Source organism: Enhydra lutris, unplaced genomic scaffold (genome assembly GCF_002288905.1).
Source record: "Enhydra lutris kenyoni isolate GAN:26980312 unplaced genomic scaffold, ASM228890v2 scaffoldscaffold99, whole genome shotgun sequence".
NCBI lineage: Eukaryota > Metazoa > Chordata > Mammalia > Carnivora > Mustelidae > Enhydra > Enhydra lutris.
Genome location: NW_019154183.1, coordinates 277,537 through 297,679, shown reverse-complemented (window position 1 = coordinate 297,679; position 20,143 = coordinate 277,537). Strand labels below are relative to the sequence as shown.

The 20,143-nt window shown below is 37.5% G+C and overlaps 1 protein-coding gene across 4 annotated transcripts in view; it reads right to left on the bottom strand.

The window, feature by feature from the left end:
* The window catches only part of LOC111139313 (RAB18, member RAS oncogene family), a 36,329-nt gene extending 19,055 nt beyond the window's left edge, over positions 1-17,274 (bottom strand). For 2 of the 4 annotated variants that reach the window (XM_022491569.1, XM_022491571.1), the window contains exons 1-2: positions 17,010-17,274; positions 11,387-11,442 (exon numbers count right to left, since the gene is read on the bottom strand). In XM_022491569.1, coding sequence (XP_022347277.1) covers positions 11,387-11,442; positions 17,010-17,077 — 124 coding nt within the window. In that variant the 5' untranslated portion in view covers positions 17,078-17,274. The remainder of the gene's footprint in view (positions 1-11,386; positions 11,443-17,009) is intronic. The other 2 variants (XM_022491572.1, XM_022491570.1) reach the window with 2 other exon arrangements.
* Positions 17,275-20,143: the final 2,869 nt, after the last annotated feature.

Below are 20,143 nucleotides of genomic sequence, written 5' to 3'. Positions count from 1 at the left end.
TGATTTTTTGGGTATGACAACAAAAGCACGGGCAACAACATCAACAACAAAAAACAGATAAACTGGACTTCATCAAATTTACAAACTTATGTGCATCAGAAGACACTATCAAGAGGACAAGACAAACCACGGAGTAGGAACTATTTGCAAATCATATAGCTGATAAGGGATTAGTATCACTAATATATGAAGAACTATAATTCAAAAATAATAACAAAATAACCTAATTCAAAAATGGGGAAAGGATTTGAATAGACATATATACAAATGGCCAATAAGCACATGAAAAGATGCTAAACATCATTATCCATTAGGAAAATGCAAATCAAAAATCAAAACTACATGAGATACCATTCTTCATACCCATTAAGATAGCTATTAAAAAAAAAAAAACAAAAGGTGACAAGGATATAGAGAAACTGGAACCCCTGTGCCTTGCTTGTTGGAATGTAAAATGGTAGAGTCACTGTGAAAAATAGTTTGATGTTTCCTCAAAAAGCTAAAAATACAATTACCATATCATGCAGCAATTCCACTCTTAGGTATATACCCAAAAGAAGTAATAGCAGAAACTCAAACAGATACTTGCTAACAATGTTGATAACAAAACAGATACTTCACACCATAAGGCTGAAGCAACTCAAGTGCTCATGAACAGATGAAGATAAACAAATGTGGTTTTTACATATCATGGAACATTATTCAGTCATAAAATGGAATGAAATTCTGATATATGCTACAACATAGATGAACCTTGAAAACATTAAGCTAAGTGAAATAAGCTACTCATAAAAGGACAAATATTGTATAATTCTAGAATAGGCAAATTCATAAAAGCAGAAGACAGAATAAAGGTTACCACAGGCTGAGGGGAAAGTGGAGTGAAAGCTATTGTTTAATTGGTGTAGAGTTCCTGTCTGAGGTGATGAAAAAGTTCTGAAAATGGATAGTCATGATGGTTGCAAAACAAAGCAAATGTACTTACTGCCACTGAACTGTAAACTTAAAAATGGTTAAAATGGTAAATTTTGTTTATTTTACCACAATAAAAAATAAATAGGTAACTGGAGAGTCCTGCATCTATTAAAGAAATTGAATCTATGATTAAAAACCTTTCCATGAAAAAAACTTCAGGCCCAGAGTGAACTCTACTGAACATTTAAACAATAATCCATTCTAAACAAACTCCTCCAGAGACGTGAAGAAGAGTGAATACTTTCTTAGTCATTCTATCAATTGTACATTACCCTGATACCAAAACCAAAGACATTATAATTAAAAGCTATACAGACTAATATTCTTCATGACTCAGATAAAAATCCTAAACAAAATTTTATCATAACTAATCCAAATATGTATTAGAGAACAACACATCACAACCAAGTGGGTGTTATCCTAGGAACAAAAGGTTGACTTAACACTGAAAAAAATCAATAGGGACTTTACTACATTAAAAAAACAAACTTCATATGATCCTCATCAAATGTAGGAAATGCACTTAACAAAATCCAACATGCATTCCTGATAACACCTCTCAGCAAACTAGAAACAGAAGGGAAATTTCTCAACCTGATAAAGGGCATCTATGAAAAACATACAGATAACATCACACTTAATGGTAAAAGACTGAATATTTTTCCTCTTCATACCAGGAACAAAAGACAAATACCAGCCCTCTTCACTTTTTTAAGGAAAAAAAAAAAAATTTTTTTTTTAAAAGCCAGGGCAGTAAGACAAGAAATAAAAAGAACCCAGATTGGAAAGAAAAAAAATGTAGAAATTCAATGGAACCTACAGGATTAAAAAAAATTAAATAAAAAAACTCCTAGAACTAATAAGTTTAGCAAGGTTGGAGGATACAAACTAAATGTTTAAAAAAAATCTACTGTATTTCTATATATCATCAGTGGACAAAGGATTTTTTAAAATTTTAACATTTTTAATAAAACTCTATTAAATATTTAGGGCTAAATCTGACAAAAGATGTAAAAGACATATAACCACTCTGAAAGAAATTTTTAAAGACCCAAATGACTGGAGACACATAATTTGTTCTGTGATTGTAAGACTCAATGTCGTTAAAAGGTCAATTCTCCCCCAAATTGATCTATATAGAGTCAATGCAACCCCTATAAAAATCCTAGAAGGCTTTTATTTTTAAATCAACAAACTGATTCTAAAAGTCTTTGGGAAATACAGATACTAGAATCAAAATAACTCTGAAAAAAGTAACAGAATTGGTAGACTAAGAATACATGACTTCTAGGCCTACTATAAAGCTACAGAAATCAGGACAATGAGGTACTGACATAGACAAATAGATTAATGGGATAGAATAGAGTCCAGAAATAGATTCACCATATATAAACAACCAAGTTTTTAGAAAGGCACAAAAGCTATGCAGTGCAGAAAGGACAGTCTTTTCAATGAATAGTTTTAGAACATATAAGGGGAAAAAAAAAAGGAAAAGAACTTCGATTCATATGCTTTACACTGTATACAAAAATTAATTCAAAATGAATCACAGACCTAATGTAACACATGAAACTATACAACTTCTAGAGGAAAACATAGAGAAAAATCACTGCAATGCTCTGTTAAGCAGAAAATATAACACTGAAAACATTAGAAAAAATTGACAAATTGGATTCATCAAAATAATAAACTTCTGCTTTTAGAAATAAACTGTTAAAGAGAATGACAAGAGGAGCCACAGTCCAAGAAAATATCAGCAAAGCATGTATCATGTAATAAGGGGTTCATATGCATAATAAACTCTCAAAACTCAACAATAAGAAAAAATAAAAAATGAACAAAAGATTTATTCACATCACACACACTCAAAATATAGCTCAATAGATAGCAAATAAGAACTTTTTAAAAAGACTTTTATTTTTATTTTTACTTATTTACTTGTTTGACAGAGAGAGACAGAATACAAGCAGGCAGAGCAGCAGACAGAGGGAGAGGGACAAGCAGGCTCCCTATGAGCAGGGAGCCCGATGCAGGGCTTGATCCCAGGACCCTGGGATCATGACCTGAGCTGAAGACAGACTCTTTAACGGACTGAGCCAACCAGGCGCCCCAGCAAATAAGAACTTTAAAGACACTCAACATCACTGGTCATTAGACAATGCAAATTAAACCACAATGAGACTACCAACACATACATACCTATAAGAATGGTTAAATTTTTAAAGTCTAATCATGCTAGGTGTAACAGGTGAGGATGTGGTAACAGGAACTTTTATATACTGCTAATGGATATGTAAAATGACACAATCACTTTATTAAGAAATAGATGAACTATTTTCCAAACTTAAACATGCATTTACCATATGATCCAGCAATCCTATTACTGGGTATTTACTCTAAAGAAATAAAAATTTATATTCATATAAAATCCTGTACCTAAATATTTACTACAGGTCTATTCATAACCACCAAAAACTGGAAACAATCCAATGTCCTATAAGAAGTGGATGTGAAACATCCACAGAATGGAATATAACCCAGCAGTAAAAAGAAACAAACTACTGGCATGCAAGAGCATGGATACAGCTCAAAGGCAATATGCTAAGTGAAAAAAAGTCTGAAAAGTTTACATTAGATATTCCATTATAGGACATTCTCAAAAAGATAAAGTTATAGTGATGAAGACTCACCAGTGGTTGCCAGAGGCTAGAGGCAGGGGAAAAGTATGACTAAAAAGATACTCGTTTTTTAGAATTATGGAACTGCTTCATATCCTGACTGTAGTAATGATTAAATAACTATATACATTTGTATAACACATGTTAAAATTCAAAAAACTATATAACAGAAAGGGGTCAATTTTACTGTATGGTAATTAAAAAAACAAAAACACTGTCTACTCTTATGCTAGGAATATAAAATATAAAAAATATTTTCTAAAAGAATAAATTACCAGAGAACATGTATTACAAAATTTCTGCTTCTTTCTGATTTACGATTTACTTTGCTACTGAGTCCAAGACTGATTCTGTAAAACTGTTCCATGCACTTTTGAAGTAATGAGTTCTTCACTCAAAAGATTTGATTGGGGCACCTTGATGGCCCAGTTGGTTAAGTGACCAGCTCTTGGTTTCCGCTCAGGTCATGATCTCAGGGTCATGAGATTTGAGCCTTGTGTCAGACTCCACATTTAGCACAGAGTCTGCTTAAGACCCTCTCCCTCTCCTTCTGCCTCTTCCACCCCCATCCTATCCCCCTACCCCAGCCAGGATCTCTATCTCGATTAAATAAATAAATCTTAAAAAAAAAAAAAAAAAAAGTGTTGACTAAGGGATGTCTGGCTGGCTCTGTCAATAGATCATGCAACTCCTGACCTTGGAATGGCAAGTTCAAGCCCCACGGTGAATGTAGGGATTTTTAAAATCTTTAAAAAAAAAAAAAAAAAAAAAAAAAAAAAAAAGGTTTATCAATTGTGTTATTCTATCTTCCTATGGTCTCATTTGTGTCTTTTGGATCTATTTAATTATAAAAGAGATTTAACAAGTTTCCTAATATAACTGTATTTTCATCAAACTCTCATGTTTTGAACAGGTTTTGCTCTTATACATAACATCTATGTTTGGTGCCTACTTGTTAAGATTGTTACAGCTACTTTGTTAATAAACTGGGCCTCTCATTATTACATACTATCTTATCTTATTTCATTATATCCAGTGCATTAACCTTAAATTCTACTCTAAATTACATTATATTACCACCTCTGTTTTTATATTGCTTGCATTTGCCTAGCTCATCCCTTTATTTTCAACCTTTCATTATTTAAGTACTCTTCAAGTCCATCTGACAATGTGAGTTACTAGAATTGGACCTATTCACATGTAATTAACATATATTTTAATTCTGTTGCTTCCTTCTTCTGTTCAACATTTTTGACATTCCGTTCAAATCTGTGTTTGATCCTTTTTATTTCTGTATTACTACGTCGTGATTAAAAGAATACCAAGTTAGAAGTTAGGAGGCTGGGTTTAGTATCTGCTCTCTTACTGAGGTCTAGATAGGCAGAAGCCTAACCTCCTTAAGTCAGTTTCCTCCTTCTCATCAAGGAATATAAAAATTCCTGCTTTACCTGCTAGTTATTTTGGAAGGAGGGAGGATGAGAACATCGGGATAAGATGACATCAAGAGGGGTACTATAAAAGCTTTAAGGATCCCATGGAGAAACAATTATGAGGACCTAGATCCCCAAAACTGAGTTTACAAACTTTAAAAGTATCAACAATAAAATGAGGTAAGGGCTCTGCTACCCCAGAGGACAGAGTAAATATATTTTAATAGTTGAGAAGGAGGGAAAGCTGGGTGTGAGAAAAGATGTACAAAACCTTATGAAGGTTAAAGTTTTTGAGATGAAGAATAATGTGGGAAGCCAGGGCTTTTTTGATGACTACTTAAAGGGAGATATACAGTATGATGGTTTTATGGCAAAAAGTAACAGCGAGATAAAAAAGGTTTAGGGAGGGGCGCCTGGGTAGCTCAGTTGTTAAGCATCTGCCTTCGACTCAGGTCATGATCCTGAGCCCCCATCGAGCTCCCTGTTCAGCAGGAAGCCTACTTCTCCCTCTCTACTTCCCCTGCTCGTGTTCTCTCTCTATCTCTCTGTCAAATAAATAAATAAATAATCTTTAAAAAAAAAAAAATAACAAGCCAAAAGTAGGAAGGAGAGAAAGTAAAGAATGAAGCAATTTCTCAAACAATTAAATAAATATATTCCTCAGGGTACCAGGGTGGCTCAGTCAATTAATGTCCAACTCTTGATTTCAGCTCAGGTCATGATATCAGGGTTGTGAGATCAAGCCCTGTATCAGGCTCTGCACTGAGTGTGGAGCCTGCCTAAGATTTTCTCCCTCTCCCTCTGCTCCTCCCCACACTTGCACGTGCTCTCTCTGCTCTCTCTCTCAAATAAATAAAAAAAATCTTTAAAGAAAAAGTAGAGAACTTGTTTCAAATTTTAAAGAAATAAATTTTCTAATTTTTTTATTTGAAAAATGTTTTACTCAAAGCACTTTTTATTCTCAGTCACCTAAAACAAGGTACATTAAAAAATTAAAAACTTAAAAAAAAAATAAAAAATAAAAACTTTAACATGAAGCAAATTTTGCCAATTTAATAAGCTTATATAAAATCAGTGTAACTAATTTCCATAAGCAGAAAAAGAAACCTGATGCCTTTTGTTTTTCCAAACATCCCCTTGAAGTAAAAACAAAAAACCCAGTCAAAATATTCTTATAATTGTGTGTGTCTGTGTGTGTTGTCTATGTGTGTATTTATTTTTATGTCAGAAATATTATCTTGGATTATACGTTTAAATATTTGTTGTCTATTCTATTTCTTCTTCTGAGATTCAAATATACATATGCTGAATTTCCTTTTCTAATTTCCATATCATTTTTTTCTCTCCAATGTGTTTTAACATTTTCATTCATTTTGGTAAATTCTACCCACTTTTTCCATTTTTAGCTTCTATTGTCTTTTGTTTTTCACAGTCTCTACTATCCCTTGTGATCCTTCTAATTTCACCTTTATTTCAGTGATGGTTTTATTTTCTTACCTTATTTTTCTTTCCTCTCCATTGGCCTACACTGCATTTTCTCATGCAGTCTCACTATCTCTTCCTGAACTCTTGTACCACTGCTTTGTGCTTTCAGTGCTAAATACTTCCAAAAACTGTTTTACATTCATAGCAAAACAGCTAGGCATGATTTTCATCTTTTCTACAGAAATATTTTTTCTGCTGAGTATTCATCTGTCTGTTGTTTTTCTGCTACTTTCTTTCTTTTTGATTCTTGAGTGGTCGGGGTGGCCTAAAGCTGAAATCCTTTTCATAATTCATCTTTAAAGGAGGTGAAGTTTTTCTGGACAAGCTATTTTTAAGAGATTCATGCAGAAGGCTACAGTGGTTCTAGTTCTTGACCATCAAAACTATGTTTTGGTTCAAGGTTTCATATGAGAATCATTTAAGTTTTTCTATTTATTTGTTTTTTAACTTTTCAACAACCAATGGAGATAGGCAGCCTTGAGGTTTTCCCAATGAAAAGCCATTACTTCCCCTACTGCTTCAGAGACAGACAAATGTAAAAATGTCTTGTTTGTGTGATTCTTTGTTTGGCTTCATCTCCCCAACTTCTTAGAATCAAACCAGGTGCAGGAAAACTCCTGCCATTAGCTTAAAATAACAAAACAAAACAAAACAAAAAAACAAGAAAACCCATTCTGCTTTCACAAAAAAGGGATTTAGGCTTTGCATCTCAGGGTGGGCCTCTCAGGTTCCTGAAGCTTCTCTTGCTGGTTCCAGGCTCTGCAGTTGTGGCATCCTCACTCTACTTCTTCCCACATACAGCCTGCTTAGACTCACTGCCTTTGGCAGCCATTCCACCTATTTTGTGGCCTAGGATTTTTAGCTTTCTTCTATTTTAGTGGAATATGGGGTTTGTGTTTTAGTTTGTCCCTCTCTTTGTTGTTATTCTAGTTAACCACCAGAAAGCAAAAGAAGAAAATGCCAACTTTACTGTACTGTCCTCGGATTCAAAATCCAACAATTATGTTAAAAGAATATTTTATACAAGATTGAAACTTGAATGTCTCACTATATTACTGAAAGATAAAGCTGTGCTTTCCTATTGGATAGCTCTGCATAGAAGAATGAAGCTTGACCATTCTCTTACACCATACACAAAGATAAACTTGAAATGGATAAAAGACCTCAACGTGAGGCAGGAATCTATCAAATCCTAGAGGAGAACGCAGGCAGTAACCTCTTCGACATTGACCTCATCAACTTCCTTTAAGACATATCTCCAAAGGCAAAGGAAATGAAAGCAAATGTGAACTTTTAGGACTTGATCAAGATAAAAAGATTCTGCACAGCAAAGGAAACAGTCATTAAAACAAAGAGGCAACCCATGGAATGGGAGAGGATATTCGTAAGTGACACTACAAAGGGCTGGTATCCAAGATCTATAAAGAACTCCTCAAACTCAACACCCCAAAAACAGATAATAATATGAAAAAATGGGCAGAAGACATGAAGAGACACTTCTCCAAAGAAGATACACAAATGGCTATCAGACACATGAAAAAATGTTCATCATCATTAGCCATTAGGGAGACTGAAATCAAAACCACATTGAGATACCACCTTACACCAAGTTAGAATGGCCAAAATCAACAAGACAGTAAACAACAAGCATCGGAGAAGATGTGGAGAAAGGGGAACCCTGTTATACTGTTGGTGGGAATGCAAGTTGGTGTAGCCACTTTGGAAAACAGTGTGAAGATACCTTAAGGAACTAAAAATAAAGCTACCCTAGGACCCTGCAATTGCACTACTGGGTATGTAGTGAAAAGAAGGGCCATCTGTACCCCAATGTTCATAGCAGCAATGGCCACAATCGCCGAACTGTGGAAAGAGCCAAGAAGCCCTTCAACAGACGAATGGATAAAGAAGATATGGTCCATATATACATATTACGCCTCCATCAAAAAGGGTGAATACCCAACGTTTGTATCAACATGGACGGGACTGGAGGAGATTAAGATGAGTGAAAAAAGTCAGGCAGAGAGAGTCAATTATCATATGGTTTCACTTACTTGTGGAGCATAAGGAATAACATGGAGGACATGGGGAGAAGGAAAGGAGAAGGGAGTTGGGGGAAATCAGGAGGGGGAGATGAACCATGAGAGACCGTGGACTCTGAGAAACAAACTGAGAGTTTTGGAGGGGAGGGGGGTAGAGGGTTGGCTGAGTCTGGTGGTGGGTATTAAGGAGGGCATATTGCATGGAGCACTGGGTGTGGTGCATAAACAATGAATTTTGTTACACTGAAAAAATAAGATAAAATTTAAAAATATAATAAAAAAAAGAAAAAAGAAAAAAAAAGGTGTGCTTTCCTTACTATTTTACCAGTAAAATACTAATTTTCCACAAAACACTAATTTTTACAAGGCCAACAGCAACTGAGCTAATTGTTTTGGTTTAAGAGTTCATGTGTACATTAGTTATAACCTCAGGCAGAAAATAATCTGATGCCTAAATGTAAAAGATACCTTCCAAGACCCAGAGCCCATTTGGGGAACAAGTTATGTACATCATTAGTAAGCCACTATCTTCGTATTTATTTTTAAAGCAGACAAAGCCTTTTTAATAATGAGGACAATAAATAATCTGTCATTGTCCAACTCTCCAGATTTCATCTGGGTTTGAAATGAAGACAGATAACTTTATATCATATATTGATCATTCCCTTAGTAAAATTTTAACTCTAGGCAAATTCATTTTCCTGCCAGTTACTACTCTTCTACTCCTTGCTATCCATTGCTAGGCATGTACTGAGTGAAATGAAGATTTATTACTAATTGTTTAAAGAACAAATAATAGGGCTCCCTGCTCAGCAGGGAGCCTGCTTCCTCCTCTCTTTCTGCCTGCCTCTCCGCCTGCTTATGATCTCTGTCAAATAAAAAAAAAAAAAAATCTTAAAGAACAAATAATATATCAAAGCCGAATTAAAATAGATTTTAAATTACTTGTGCTTTAAATGATTCCTTTTCACACACATAAATGTAAATCTGTAAAAGTTAATATGCCACACAAAAGCTAAATAATGCCTGGTATAACCTATTAAACATTTAGAGGCACTATGAATTCATATTGATAAAAAGAAACAAAAAAGACCTCTTCCTTGCAGAATTCTAAATAAGAAATATAGACAGAATGACGGACTCTAAAAAATCACTGTTTGACAACCACCATAGTTAGAATGACAGGGTGACACTTTAAAGAAATTTGGCATATATCACCTTAAGTAACCAAAGTCCCATCACCAAATCATGGTACAAATATATGGTACAAATACACATCATGCTCTGAGAAGCACTTTGTGGAATTCCCACCAAAAATCCATAAACTGAATCTAACCACAAGGACATATTTGACAGATGCAAGTGAAGGATGCTCTACACAACTGAGCTGGTGTGTACTCAAAAAATGTCAAGGCCAGGAAAGACAAAGAAAGATCAAAGAACTGCCAAGATTAAGACATTGAAGAGAAATAACAACAATACTCAGTTGTGATCATGGACTGGATCCTGGACCAGAAACAATTTTTTTTTTCTTTTGCTAAGTAAGACATTAGGGGGACAATTAATGAAATCTGTCTGTATACAGCAGAATTATATCCATGTTCATTCAGGAAATACACATTAAAGTATTTCGAGGTTAACCTTGTCTGCAATTTTACTCTCAATTCAAAAAAACCAAGAACACTGTGTGTGTGTGTGTGTGTGTGTGTGTGTGTGTGTGTACTTAGAGCATGATAAAGCATATGTGATAAATATTAACATTTGGGGACATATAAGAATTCTTGTACTATTTTTACAACTTTTCTCTAGTATGAAATTACCTAACATTTGAAAAAAAGAAAAAAATACAAATCCCCACACGTAATAAATGAAAACAAAGCCAGTTAAGAGAAACTCTTTATTTTCCCTAATAATAATGCTAGGATCACATTTATTACATTCCACTCAACAGATCATGAAATTTTAGAGCTGTAAGAAAAACACATTGTCTCTCACCAAAACTCTTCCATTTATCGGTGAAAACAGTGAGGTTAAAAGACTTCCTCAATATCTAGACAACTGGTTTAAGGCAGAGCCAAGACCACTCCCCTACTTTGACTCAGCTCTTTCACAATGCAAGCTGTCTCTTGATGCCTTTATATTGTCATCTACTCCCTGAACATGGGTACACACACTAAATAGCTCAATCTTCTCATATATTCTAGTGAGCTAATGGGGCAAACCACTTTCTAGCAATCTAAATTTCATTTTAAAAAGGCATTTAGGTATTATTGCTCCTAATGATATTTAATAACTAATGTCAGTAAACATGTGAGTTCACAATATACGCAGGATATAGTAGCCAATGCTAAAAACGCAGAATTTAGACACTCTACTATTAGGTGATACTGGTAGGTCCGTGATGATAGACACCGAGTCCATATTATTCATCATTATAACCCCACCCTTAGGAGAATGCCTGACAGACAATAAATACTCAGATAACTGCATGTTGCTAAGTGAAAGGCAATCCACAGTACAAGAAAAAATGTATGTACAGACAATCGTAATATCCGTGGTGTTAACCAAGTGCCATGAAACAACAAATGAGTTATTTTTGCTTGATGAGATCTACAAAGACTCCAGAAACGTAATGAAACTAGTTAAGCCTCAAAAGACAAAGAATTCAAAAGACATGGAAGCAATGGGGTGGCAGATGGAGGGTAGAAAAATTTAAATAAAACATACTGAAGGCAAGAAAATACCTAGCATTTCTACTGAACTTTAGACATAGGCTTACCTATCGTTGCGGCAAGTTCTGGATCAAAAGTATCATCTGTGAACCTCAAGAGCAGGCTAAAAAAGATGTTAAAAAGAGAGATTAGAAATTTGTCTTTTCTCCTAACCATTTCGCAAATGTTCATGATTATTACATTTTGTCACAAATTAGACACAGATAATGGGCGCCTGAGTGGCTTAGTCGTGATCCCAGAGTTCTGGGATCAACCCCCACGTTGGGCTCCCTGCTCAGCAGGGAGTCTGCTTCTCCCTCTGCCCCTCACCCCATTCATGCTTGCTCTCTTGCTCAAATAAATAAAATCTAAAGAAAAAAGAGCCTCCTTTAAAAAATAAGACACAGATAAGAATAGCTAATGTAGGTCTGCTCCCACAAATACTGCCTCACTGCAGATACATAAGGAAGGTTTAAATTATTGGAAAGGCAATGAAAGAATCCCAAGAGCAAAGCAGTTTACTCACTATACTCCCCATGCTCTCCTACACAATTCCCAAGTGTGAAAAGATTTGGATTTGGGTTTGGTTTTGATTTTTAATTGTTATGGTTTATCCTTGTGAGAAAATAGAATCAGCAACATGTCATACTGCAACATGGAGAGAAGGAGTGAAAATCAGTCTCTGGGAATGCAACAAATTAATTTTTTGTTTAAATCTGATGCGCACTACACTCTGAATTCAAGTGAAACAGAAAGCTGTGAAAATCTATCATCTGGTAACAAGTAGTAGTAGGACTACTACCTAAGCGGGAAGAAAACATATAGTTAAAAGTGAAGGTAGATCACACGAGAGCCAGAGGAGGTATACTCTAGCAAATGCTAGGTAGGGTGTATGAAATCAAGTACGAACAGGGAGTTCTGAAAGCTTTTATTTAAAAAAAAAAAAAAAAAAGAATGGAAAGAACTGCTCCACATTTTGAAAAGTTAATGCCAGCAAAAAAAATGCGAGAAAATTAATCGAAGACAACTGCCATGGTTATGGTGACAGTAAGAAGGACTAAACCTAGGAAATAGTAAACTAGAAAGAAAGAGATGAAATAATAGCAAAAGACACCATATGAGCAGGAATTTAAGAAATAAGACAGAGGATCACAGGGGAAGAGAGGAAAAAAATGAAACAAGAAGAAACCAGAGAGGGAGACAAACCATAAGAGACTCTTAATCTGAGGCTCACTGGGCAGAAGGGGAATGGGGAGATGGGTAACTGGGTGAAGGGCACTGGGGAAGGTATGTGCTGTAATGAGCACATACAATAAACTGATGAATCACAGACCTGTATCCCTTAAACAAATAATACATTATATGTTACTTCATTGAATTTAAAATTTTTTTAAAAAGATACCATATGAGTACTCAAAGATCTTATATATTCCAGAATTATTTATTTAATATAAGGAGTGTCAATTATTAGAAGCTCTTCAAAAATGCAGTTTAAGCTTTTGTTAAAGCCCTAGATTTATAAAATTAATCAATCTTCATTCGCATTATCTCCTTCAGTAGGACAAGACTGTTCTATCGAACTGCATGCATTAACAAAATCAAGGATATAGCTATCAGATGTCTGAAATGCAAAAAAAAATTTATGCATATTTCTGTATGTTGTAATTATTACTGCTAGAGATTTTTTTTTCCCCAGAGTATAATGCAACACATAATGGCCTTTTGACCATTCAAAATCCAGTGCCATTAATTGTATTTAAAAGATTAACTCTCCCTTTTTTGGTTTTGCTTTCTTGTGTCTATCATGAAACCAGCACCACAAAAGTGAAATAACAGATTTTCCACTTAACATTGTACCCTCTTGACTAGAACTTTGTTTATTCCAATGTGAGTCAGGTGACAACACTAACAAGAATCTTAAAAGACGGCACTTGTAAAAAATTTTCTTCCCTTCCCAACAGTAAGTTTTTAAATTAACAAAAGTAAAAATTTCACTAAAAATTTAGTTACTCATACTTAAGAATGGAAAAGGTAAGTACCCATTCTTAGTCACCACACTAAAAAAAAAGAAACTTGCAGAGTAGCAGTGGCAGTAGTAATAATAATACCAGAATAATACAAATAATAACAATGATATTGGCCATTATTTATTGAACATGAACAATGTGCCAGACACTTGAGCCAGCGTTTCTTCTTACATAATTGCTAATCCTTATGATAATCCTCGTCATTAAAGGTCCTTTGTCAGGAAAGGCAGGGAACCTATACGGTACAAAGCAACAAATTTTAATACTGGCTCTAAATGTAAGATCTTAGCCAGGGGTATACTGTTAGCTGGAAATGTATTCAAAACTCTATGTGATGCTATTTTCTAGGCAGAGAGTTTATTTCCCTGTTAAACATTTTAAAGACTCCACAACCAGAAAATGGTTAAGAACCATGCTTTAAAGGATATATAGTTAAGCATTCGTATTTTCAAAGTCAAAGGAACAAAACACTCTCCACACAGAGCTACAGGTAGAAGGAGTAACTACCTCCATATCATTTAGAGGAAACCAAATTTATAATAAACAGTGTGATCATAAATAGTCTGCATTTCTTAATTTACACCTGAAATTGGCGAAAAAGGATGTGGACACACAGAGACACAAGGACAGCAATTTAATTAACAGAAGGTCTCTATAATCCCTCCCAGATTCTGAAACACTTTGCTACTTCTTTACTTCACCATGGCTAGCCACAGAATCAAAGCATCTTACACATTTAACGTTAGATAAGGTTTGAGGGATTTCTATTCCAACCTCATTTTTCAAATAAAAAAGACCTAGAGTGTTCAAGTATCACACACAAGGTCACACAAGTGGCAACACCAGTTTAATAATCTCGATCTCCTGGCTGCTACCACACATGCTCATCACACTCCAACAGTCTGAAATAAACTAGAAAAATAACCCACTAATTTGAATTACTTAAGATGTCCTTTCTCATGCAACAATACAAATGGTATTTCACTTCCCTTAACTCTAGATCTGTAAAGAAACAAAGTTATTGGTCAGAACAACCCTTAGAGATGATATCCTGGACAAATGTTTGTGTACTTACTCAGCTTAAAAGGAACAGGCTTCTATGTTAGTAGAGTCATTTATTCTCATCATACCCAGAAGAATAAGCGTTCAAGGTTGTTTTCCATAGCAGAGCACATGCACCAATAATGGTCATCTAGCTAGAAAAATAAGCCAACTTTCTCCCTTAACATAATCCTTTCTTGAAAGAGGTAAAGGTTAAAATTTTGCAGTGAGCAGCTGAAAATTCACCATTAAGTACTGAGAAAAGTTTGGAGCAGATTAGATCCAAACAAGTTTGTCTGAAGGGAGGGAACTAAGGAAACGGATAAATCCGCCTAACTGATTTAACACTAAAGGAAGAACCTCAATTACGTAAACACTCTAAACTTCCAGAAAATTTTAACACAGTTAACTGGTCACCCATCCAATACCCTTAGGAAAATGCTGCCAACCAAACTTGGATTGGGCTGAATCACGTGAAATGACATTCAACCATTCCTGACCTCAAAATCAGCCATTTCCTATGCCTTAACCTAAATGAGGGTCACATCTCAAGAAAGATCACGAGGCTGTAGAAGTCCTACTAAGACAATGCTCAAAATATTAACTTTTTAACCCTCAAACAGTGATCATGAAAAGTACTTTATTTAGTCCTTTATTTTTTTAAAGATTTTATTTCTCTGAGAGAGAGAGAGAGAGAGAGAGAGTGCACGAGCGCAGGAGCCAGGGGAGGGGCAGAGAAGCAGACTCCCCTCTGAACAGGAAGCCTAAGGCAAGGCCAATCCCACAACTCTGGGATCATGAACTCCAGGATCATGGACTGAGCCCAAGGCAGACGCTTAACCAATTAAGCCACCCAGGTGCCCTATTCAGTCCTTTAAATAATGCATACATACATACACATACACATACACACTCCCCATACTATTTTGCTACCCCACAGTATTTCATTAATTCATTCCTTGTTATGTACAAGTCCCTCACTCCAATATACACTGAGGTAAATGAGAAAAATTAGAAAATTATTAAATGAGAAAAATTAGAAAGCATACTGTCACACTTTTAAAGTATAAAAAATTGCAGAACATATTACAGAACAAAATTCAAATTAAAGAAGTACAACTTGGGGCATCTGGGTGACTCAGTCGCTAAGCGTCTTCCTTCGGATCCGATCATGATCCCCGGGTCCTAGGACTGAGCCCCGTATAGGGCTCCCTGCTCAGCGGGAAGCCTGCTTCTCCCTCTCCCACTCCCCCCTGCTTGTGCTCCCTCTCTTGCTGTGTCTCTATCAAATAAAGAAACAACATCTTTTTTTTTAAACTATTAACTTCATTTTATTCCCACTTTAAAGGTTTTGATCCTATCTTTTTTTCTTTTTTTATAAACATATAATGTAATTTTATCCCGAGGGGTACAGGTCTGTGAATCGCCAGGTTTACACAGTTCACAGCACTCACCATAGCACATACCCTCCCCAATGTCCATAATCCCACCCACCTCTCCCAACCCCCTACCCCCAGCAACCCTCAGTTTGTTTTGTGAGATTAAGAGTCACTTATGGTTTGTCTCCCTCCCGATCCCATCTTGAGAAACAAAATCTCTTTTTAAAAAAGGTACAACCTGATGAAGCGATCTGAAAGATAAGTTTAGCAGCAGATGTAGCTAAAATATGAAATTACAGCTCCTGGAATTGGAATATTGTTTAACAATCAAGACAGCCAAGAATATAACCTAGTAATCATCACCATCACCATCACCATCATCATAAGATGGCAAGGAGAACTTTACCTGGAGAACTTTGTTCTAAGGCTTGGATGAAATCACAACCCGCTTGCAACACTCACTGGGCGTCATTGTTCTTACCTGATACTCCACTACTGTCAATTATTCTTTTCCCTCCAGAAAAAGTCAAGAAAGAATACACAAAACACTAATTCGCTCTTTCACCTCTCAACGATGCGGCAGAATGCGAAGGAACAATGACACTTTATTCTCCAAGGCGGTCCGGAGCTTAACCTCTAGCATCTCCGACTAAAGCGAATTACTCAAGGAGTCAGAAGACCCAAGAGTTCTTTCACAGCTGACTCAGAGGCAGAGAGAGAAGCAGCAATGGGCGGCACCAAAACAGGCCAGGAATGCGACCCACGGCGTCGCGAAACTTCCTGAGTGGAATACTGCGTAGTCAGAGAAAGCCTGACAGAAGAACCAAAGTGCTGAAGTTACAACTCAACTCGCGGGGTGACAGTGAACCTGAACCCCAGGGCCGAGTCCGGGCTCCGCTCGCTGCCACACTCGGGCCCGAACCCGCCCGCCACGCCCTGAGCTCCTCGGCCGCGAAGCCGCCGACCGAGAGGCGGCCCTCGGAATTGTTTCTGTCTTTGGTACGACAGGACGGGAACGTATCCAGACAAGTCGGGCCTGCCAGGGGCCGACAACCAGGCGGGCGCTGGAGGCAGGGGCTGAAGAACCGCGCGGCGGAGAGGCCCGGGAGAACCAGCAGAGCCCGCCCACAGCCCGGCCCGCACCGGCCGCCGCCTTTACCGTTCCCGACGCGGCCCAGCAGACAGCGGCTACGGAGGCACAGAGAGCCCCGCCGCCCTCGTCACCGCCCGCAGACCCGCCTCACCTAGACTTGCCCACGCCACTCTCGCCGATGATGAGGATCTTCAGGGTGGTCAGCACGTCCTCGTCCATCCTGACGCCGCTCCGCTCTGAGCCCAGCTGGCCACCGCGTTCCGGTTCTCAACCCTTCACCGGAGAGAGGCGCCCGCGCATGCGCAGCGCTGCACGTCTGCCACCTTCCTTTCTCCCCGGGTGTTTAGGTTGCAGAAGTCCCGGTCGCCCCAGTTCCGCCTTGGGGAAGCTCTGCGTCTGCGCAAACTCAGTGTCCCAGGCGTCTTTCCGGAGCGCTTATTCATCCTCTGCGCAGGCGCAGAAGGGAAGGGCCGCGTGAGATTTCGCCCTTTTGTAGGCGGTTACGCCTCCCCTGCCCTAACCTAACCCTCCTTCAGTGGTGTACTTGGGAAAGGACTGAGCTGGCAGAGCATAACGCTCTTTTATTTCAGCAGCTGCTCGTAACAGGTGCAATGCAATAGGAAAAGCTTGTGCTTGAAGGCAGATGTCTTAAATTTAGGTCCCAATGCTACCTGATGAGGGATCGGAGCAGGAAAATGTTCACCCTCAGACCAAAAGGCTGACCTGCGGCCTGCATAGTTTTGATAGGGTTCAGATATGTGCTGCTTGCTGTAGTCTCATGACTACCTGAATGTCTTACTGGTGGCTAATATTGAACTGAATGATAAGCACCAGAGAAATCTTATAAAACTAGTTCCAGGAATAGAAACAGGAAGAAAACATTTATGATCTAGTATTCTCTGCTCGTCTCTCCTCCCCCTGGAGCACTAAGCATATAACCACCAGCATCATACAGCAAAGAGTACAGCCCTTTCTGCTCACGGGTCCTGTCCCCATGCTACTTAAATAAACTCCTTACGCTTCACCATACAACTCCTCAAGAATTCTCTCTTGACTGTTGTGCTCAGAAACGCCACACCATACCATACAACCATGTTACATTATCTACCCTTCTGAGCCTATTTCCTGTCTCACAAAGCCAATAATACTTCTTAGAATAATAGTGGCTTAAAATTGTTACGAAGATTAAATGAGATAATTAATGAACATACTTTGTAAACTCAAGTGCTCTGTAAAAGGTGCGATCGGGTGTTATTAACCTCCTGGCTTAGCTTCTGTTAGGTTAAAGACTAGTACCTGTCACATGTCCGTTCACTGTGGAAGGGAGATGTAAATGTCAGATCAGGTGCATACAAACCTCTGTTGGTGCAACTTCAAGCCAACTACTGCTCCTCATTAGAACTGCTGCCCCTATAACTGCAGGAATTGTAGGTACATGCTTTGTCTTCTTCACCAATCTGCAAATCTTCGTGAAAGTACCAACCCTCACATATGTTAGCAAAGTGCCTGGTACATGGCAGACACTAAATGAACATGAGCTCTCAAATCTTCTTTTCTTTTTTTTTTTTTAAGATTTTATTTATTTGACAGACAGAGATCACAAGTAGGCAGAGAGGCAGGCAGAGAGAGAGGAAGGGAAGCAGGCTCCCCACTGAGCAGAAAGCCGGATGTGGGGCTCGATCCCAAGACCCTAGGATCATGACCCAAATTGAAGGCAGAGGCTTTAACCCACTGAGCTACCCAGGCACCCCCAAATCTTGTTTTCTTAATACTTGCAGCTAATGCCAGATACAATAGATATCTCATTAGAGAATATATAAACAAAATTTAGAATAAATTTTAAAAACTAATTTTTTCAAATACCTAGAAAAGCTTTTCTGCCAGACAACCAAATGGATCCCTCGCTTCCTTCAGGTCTTTGCTGGAATGTTGCCTTTGCTCAAATGAGTCCTTCTCTGTCCCTACTACTGAAATGTGCAAATCCTTCCAACAATCCCTATACCTCTTTGCATTATTCTTCTGCAGAGTCCTTACCATGCTCCTGTGCCCTATATATTTTACTATTTTATTGACTGTATAGTCTTACCCAACAGAAAGGAAGCTTCATGAAGGCGATTTTTGTCTGTTTATTGTTATATCTTTTGCATCTGAAAGTTACTGGCATAGAATATGTGCTAAATAAATATTTGGGTTAATTTAAAAGATTTATTTATTTGTGAGAGAAGAGTATGTGCATGAGTGGGGGGAAGGGGGGTACAGAGGGAGAGAAGGACGTGGGAGAGAGAATCCCAGATTCCATGCTGAGCACCGAGTCTGACATAGGACTCGATCTCAGGACCCCACAACCATGACCTGAGCCAAAACCAAGAATCCCACACTCAACCGACTGAGCCACCCAGGCACCCCTAAATAAATATTTGTTGAATGAATTCACTGAATGAACATTCTTGAATCCATTCCTAACTTTGGAAGGTAGTACCAACCCGGTAACGTCAACCTCTCACAAAATAGCCCTTGAAAACTCAGTCGACTCTATCTGCCTTAATTTTGACTATAGTATCAAGAGTTTATTTGTGAAGCTCACAATATTGTCAAGCTTTCCACTCTGGGGCAGTTAAATATAATCTTCAGAGCCCTAGAGGTTCCTCTCAAGGAGTCTGCGAAGCAAACTATTTTCATAATTATTTAGGACGTTATTTACTTTTGGGGCACCTGGGTGGCTCAGTTGATTGAGCCTTTGCCTTCGACTCAGGTCATGATCTCAGGGTCCTGGGATCGAGCCCTGCCATCGCCATCGGGCTTTCTGCTCAGCAGGGAGCCTGCTTCCCCACCTCCCTGCCTACTTGTGATCTCTATCTGTCAAATAAACAAATAAAATCTTAAAAAAAAAAAAAGATGTTACTTACTTTTCTCGCTCTTGCTCTCTCATGATAATACAATAGAATTTTCCAGAGGCTACACAAAACGTGTGACAGCAAAACAGACTGAAGACATACCAGATAGGAGAATCCAGCTGTTTTCTATTAAGCCAGACGTTAAAGAGATTTGCCAAAATGTAAAATAATGCCACTGTCCTAAGTTTTTTGTTTTAAAATAGTTACTTTTATAAACACATTAACTAGTAATCAATAGGTTTATTATTTGTTAATTAATATGTTTAAAGTTTTGTTTTAATTTCTAGTGGAGTAAATATTAATAGATGTAGCCACAAAATCAGCTCTGAGTGCTCAATAATTTGTAAGAGTGTACAATCATTTGTACAACCAAAAAGTTTGAGAACTGTTG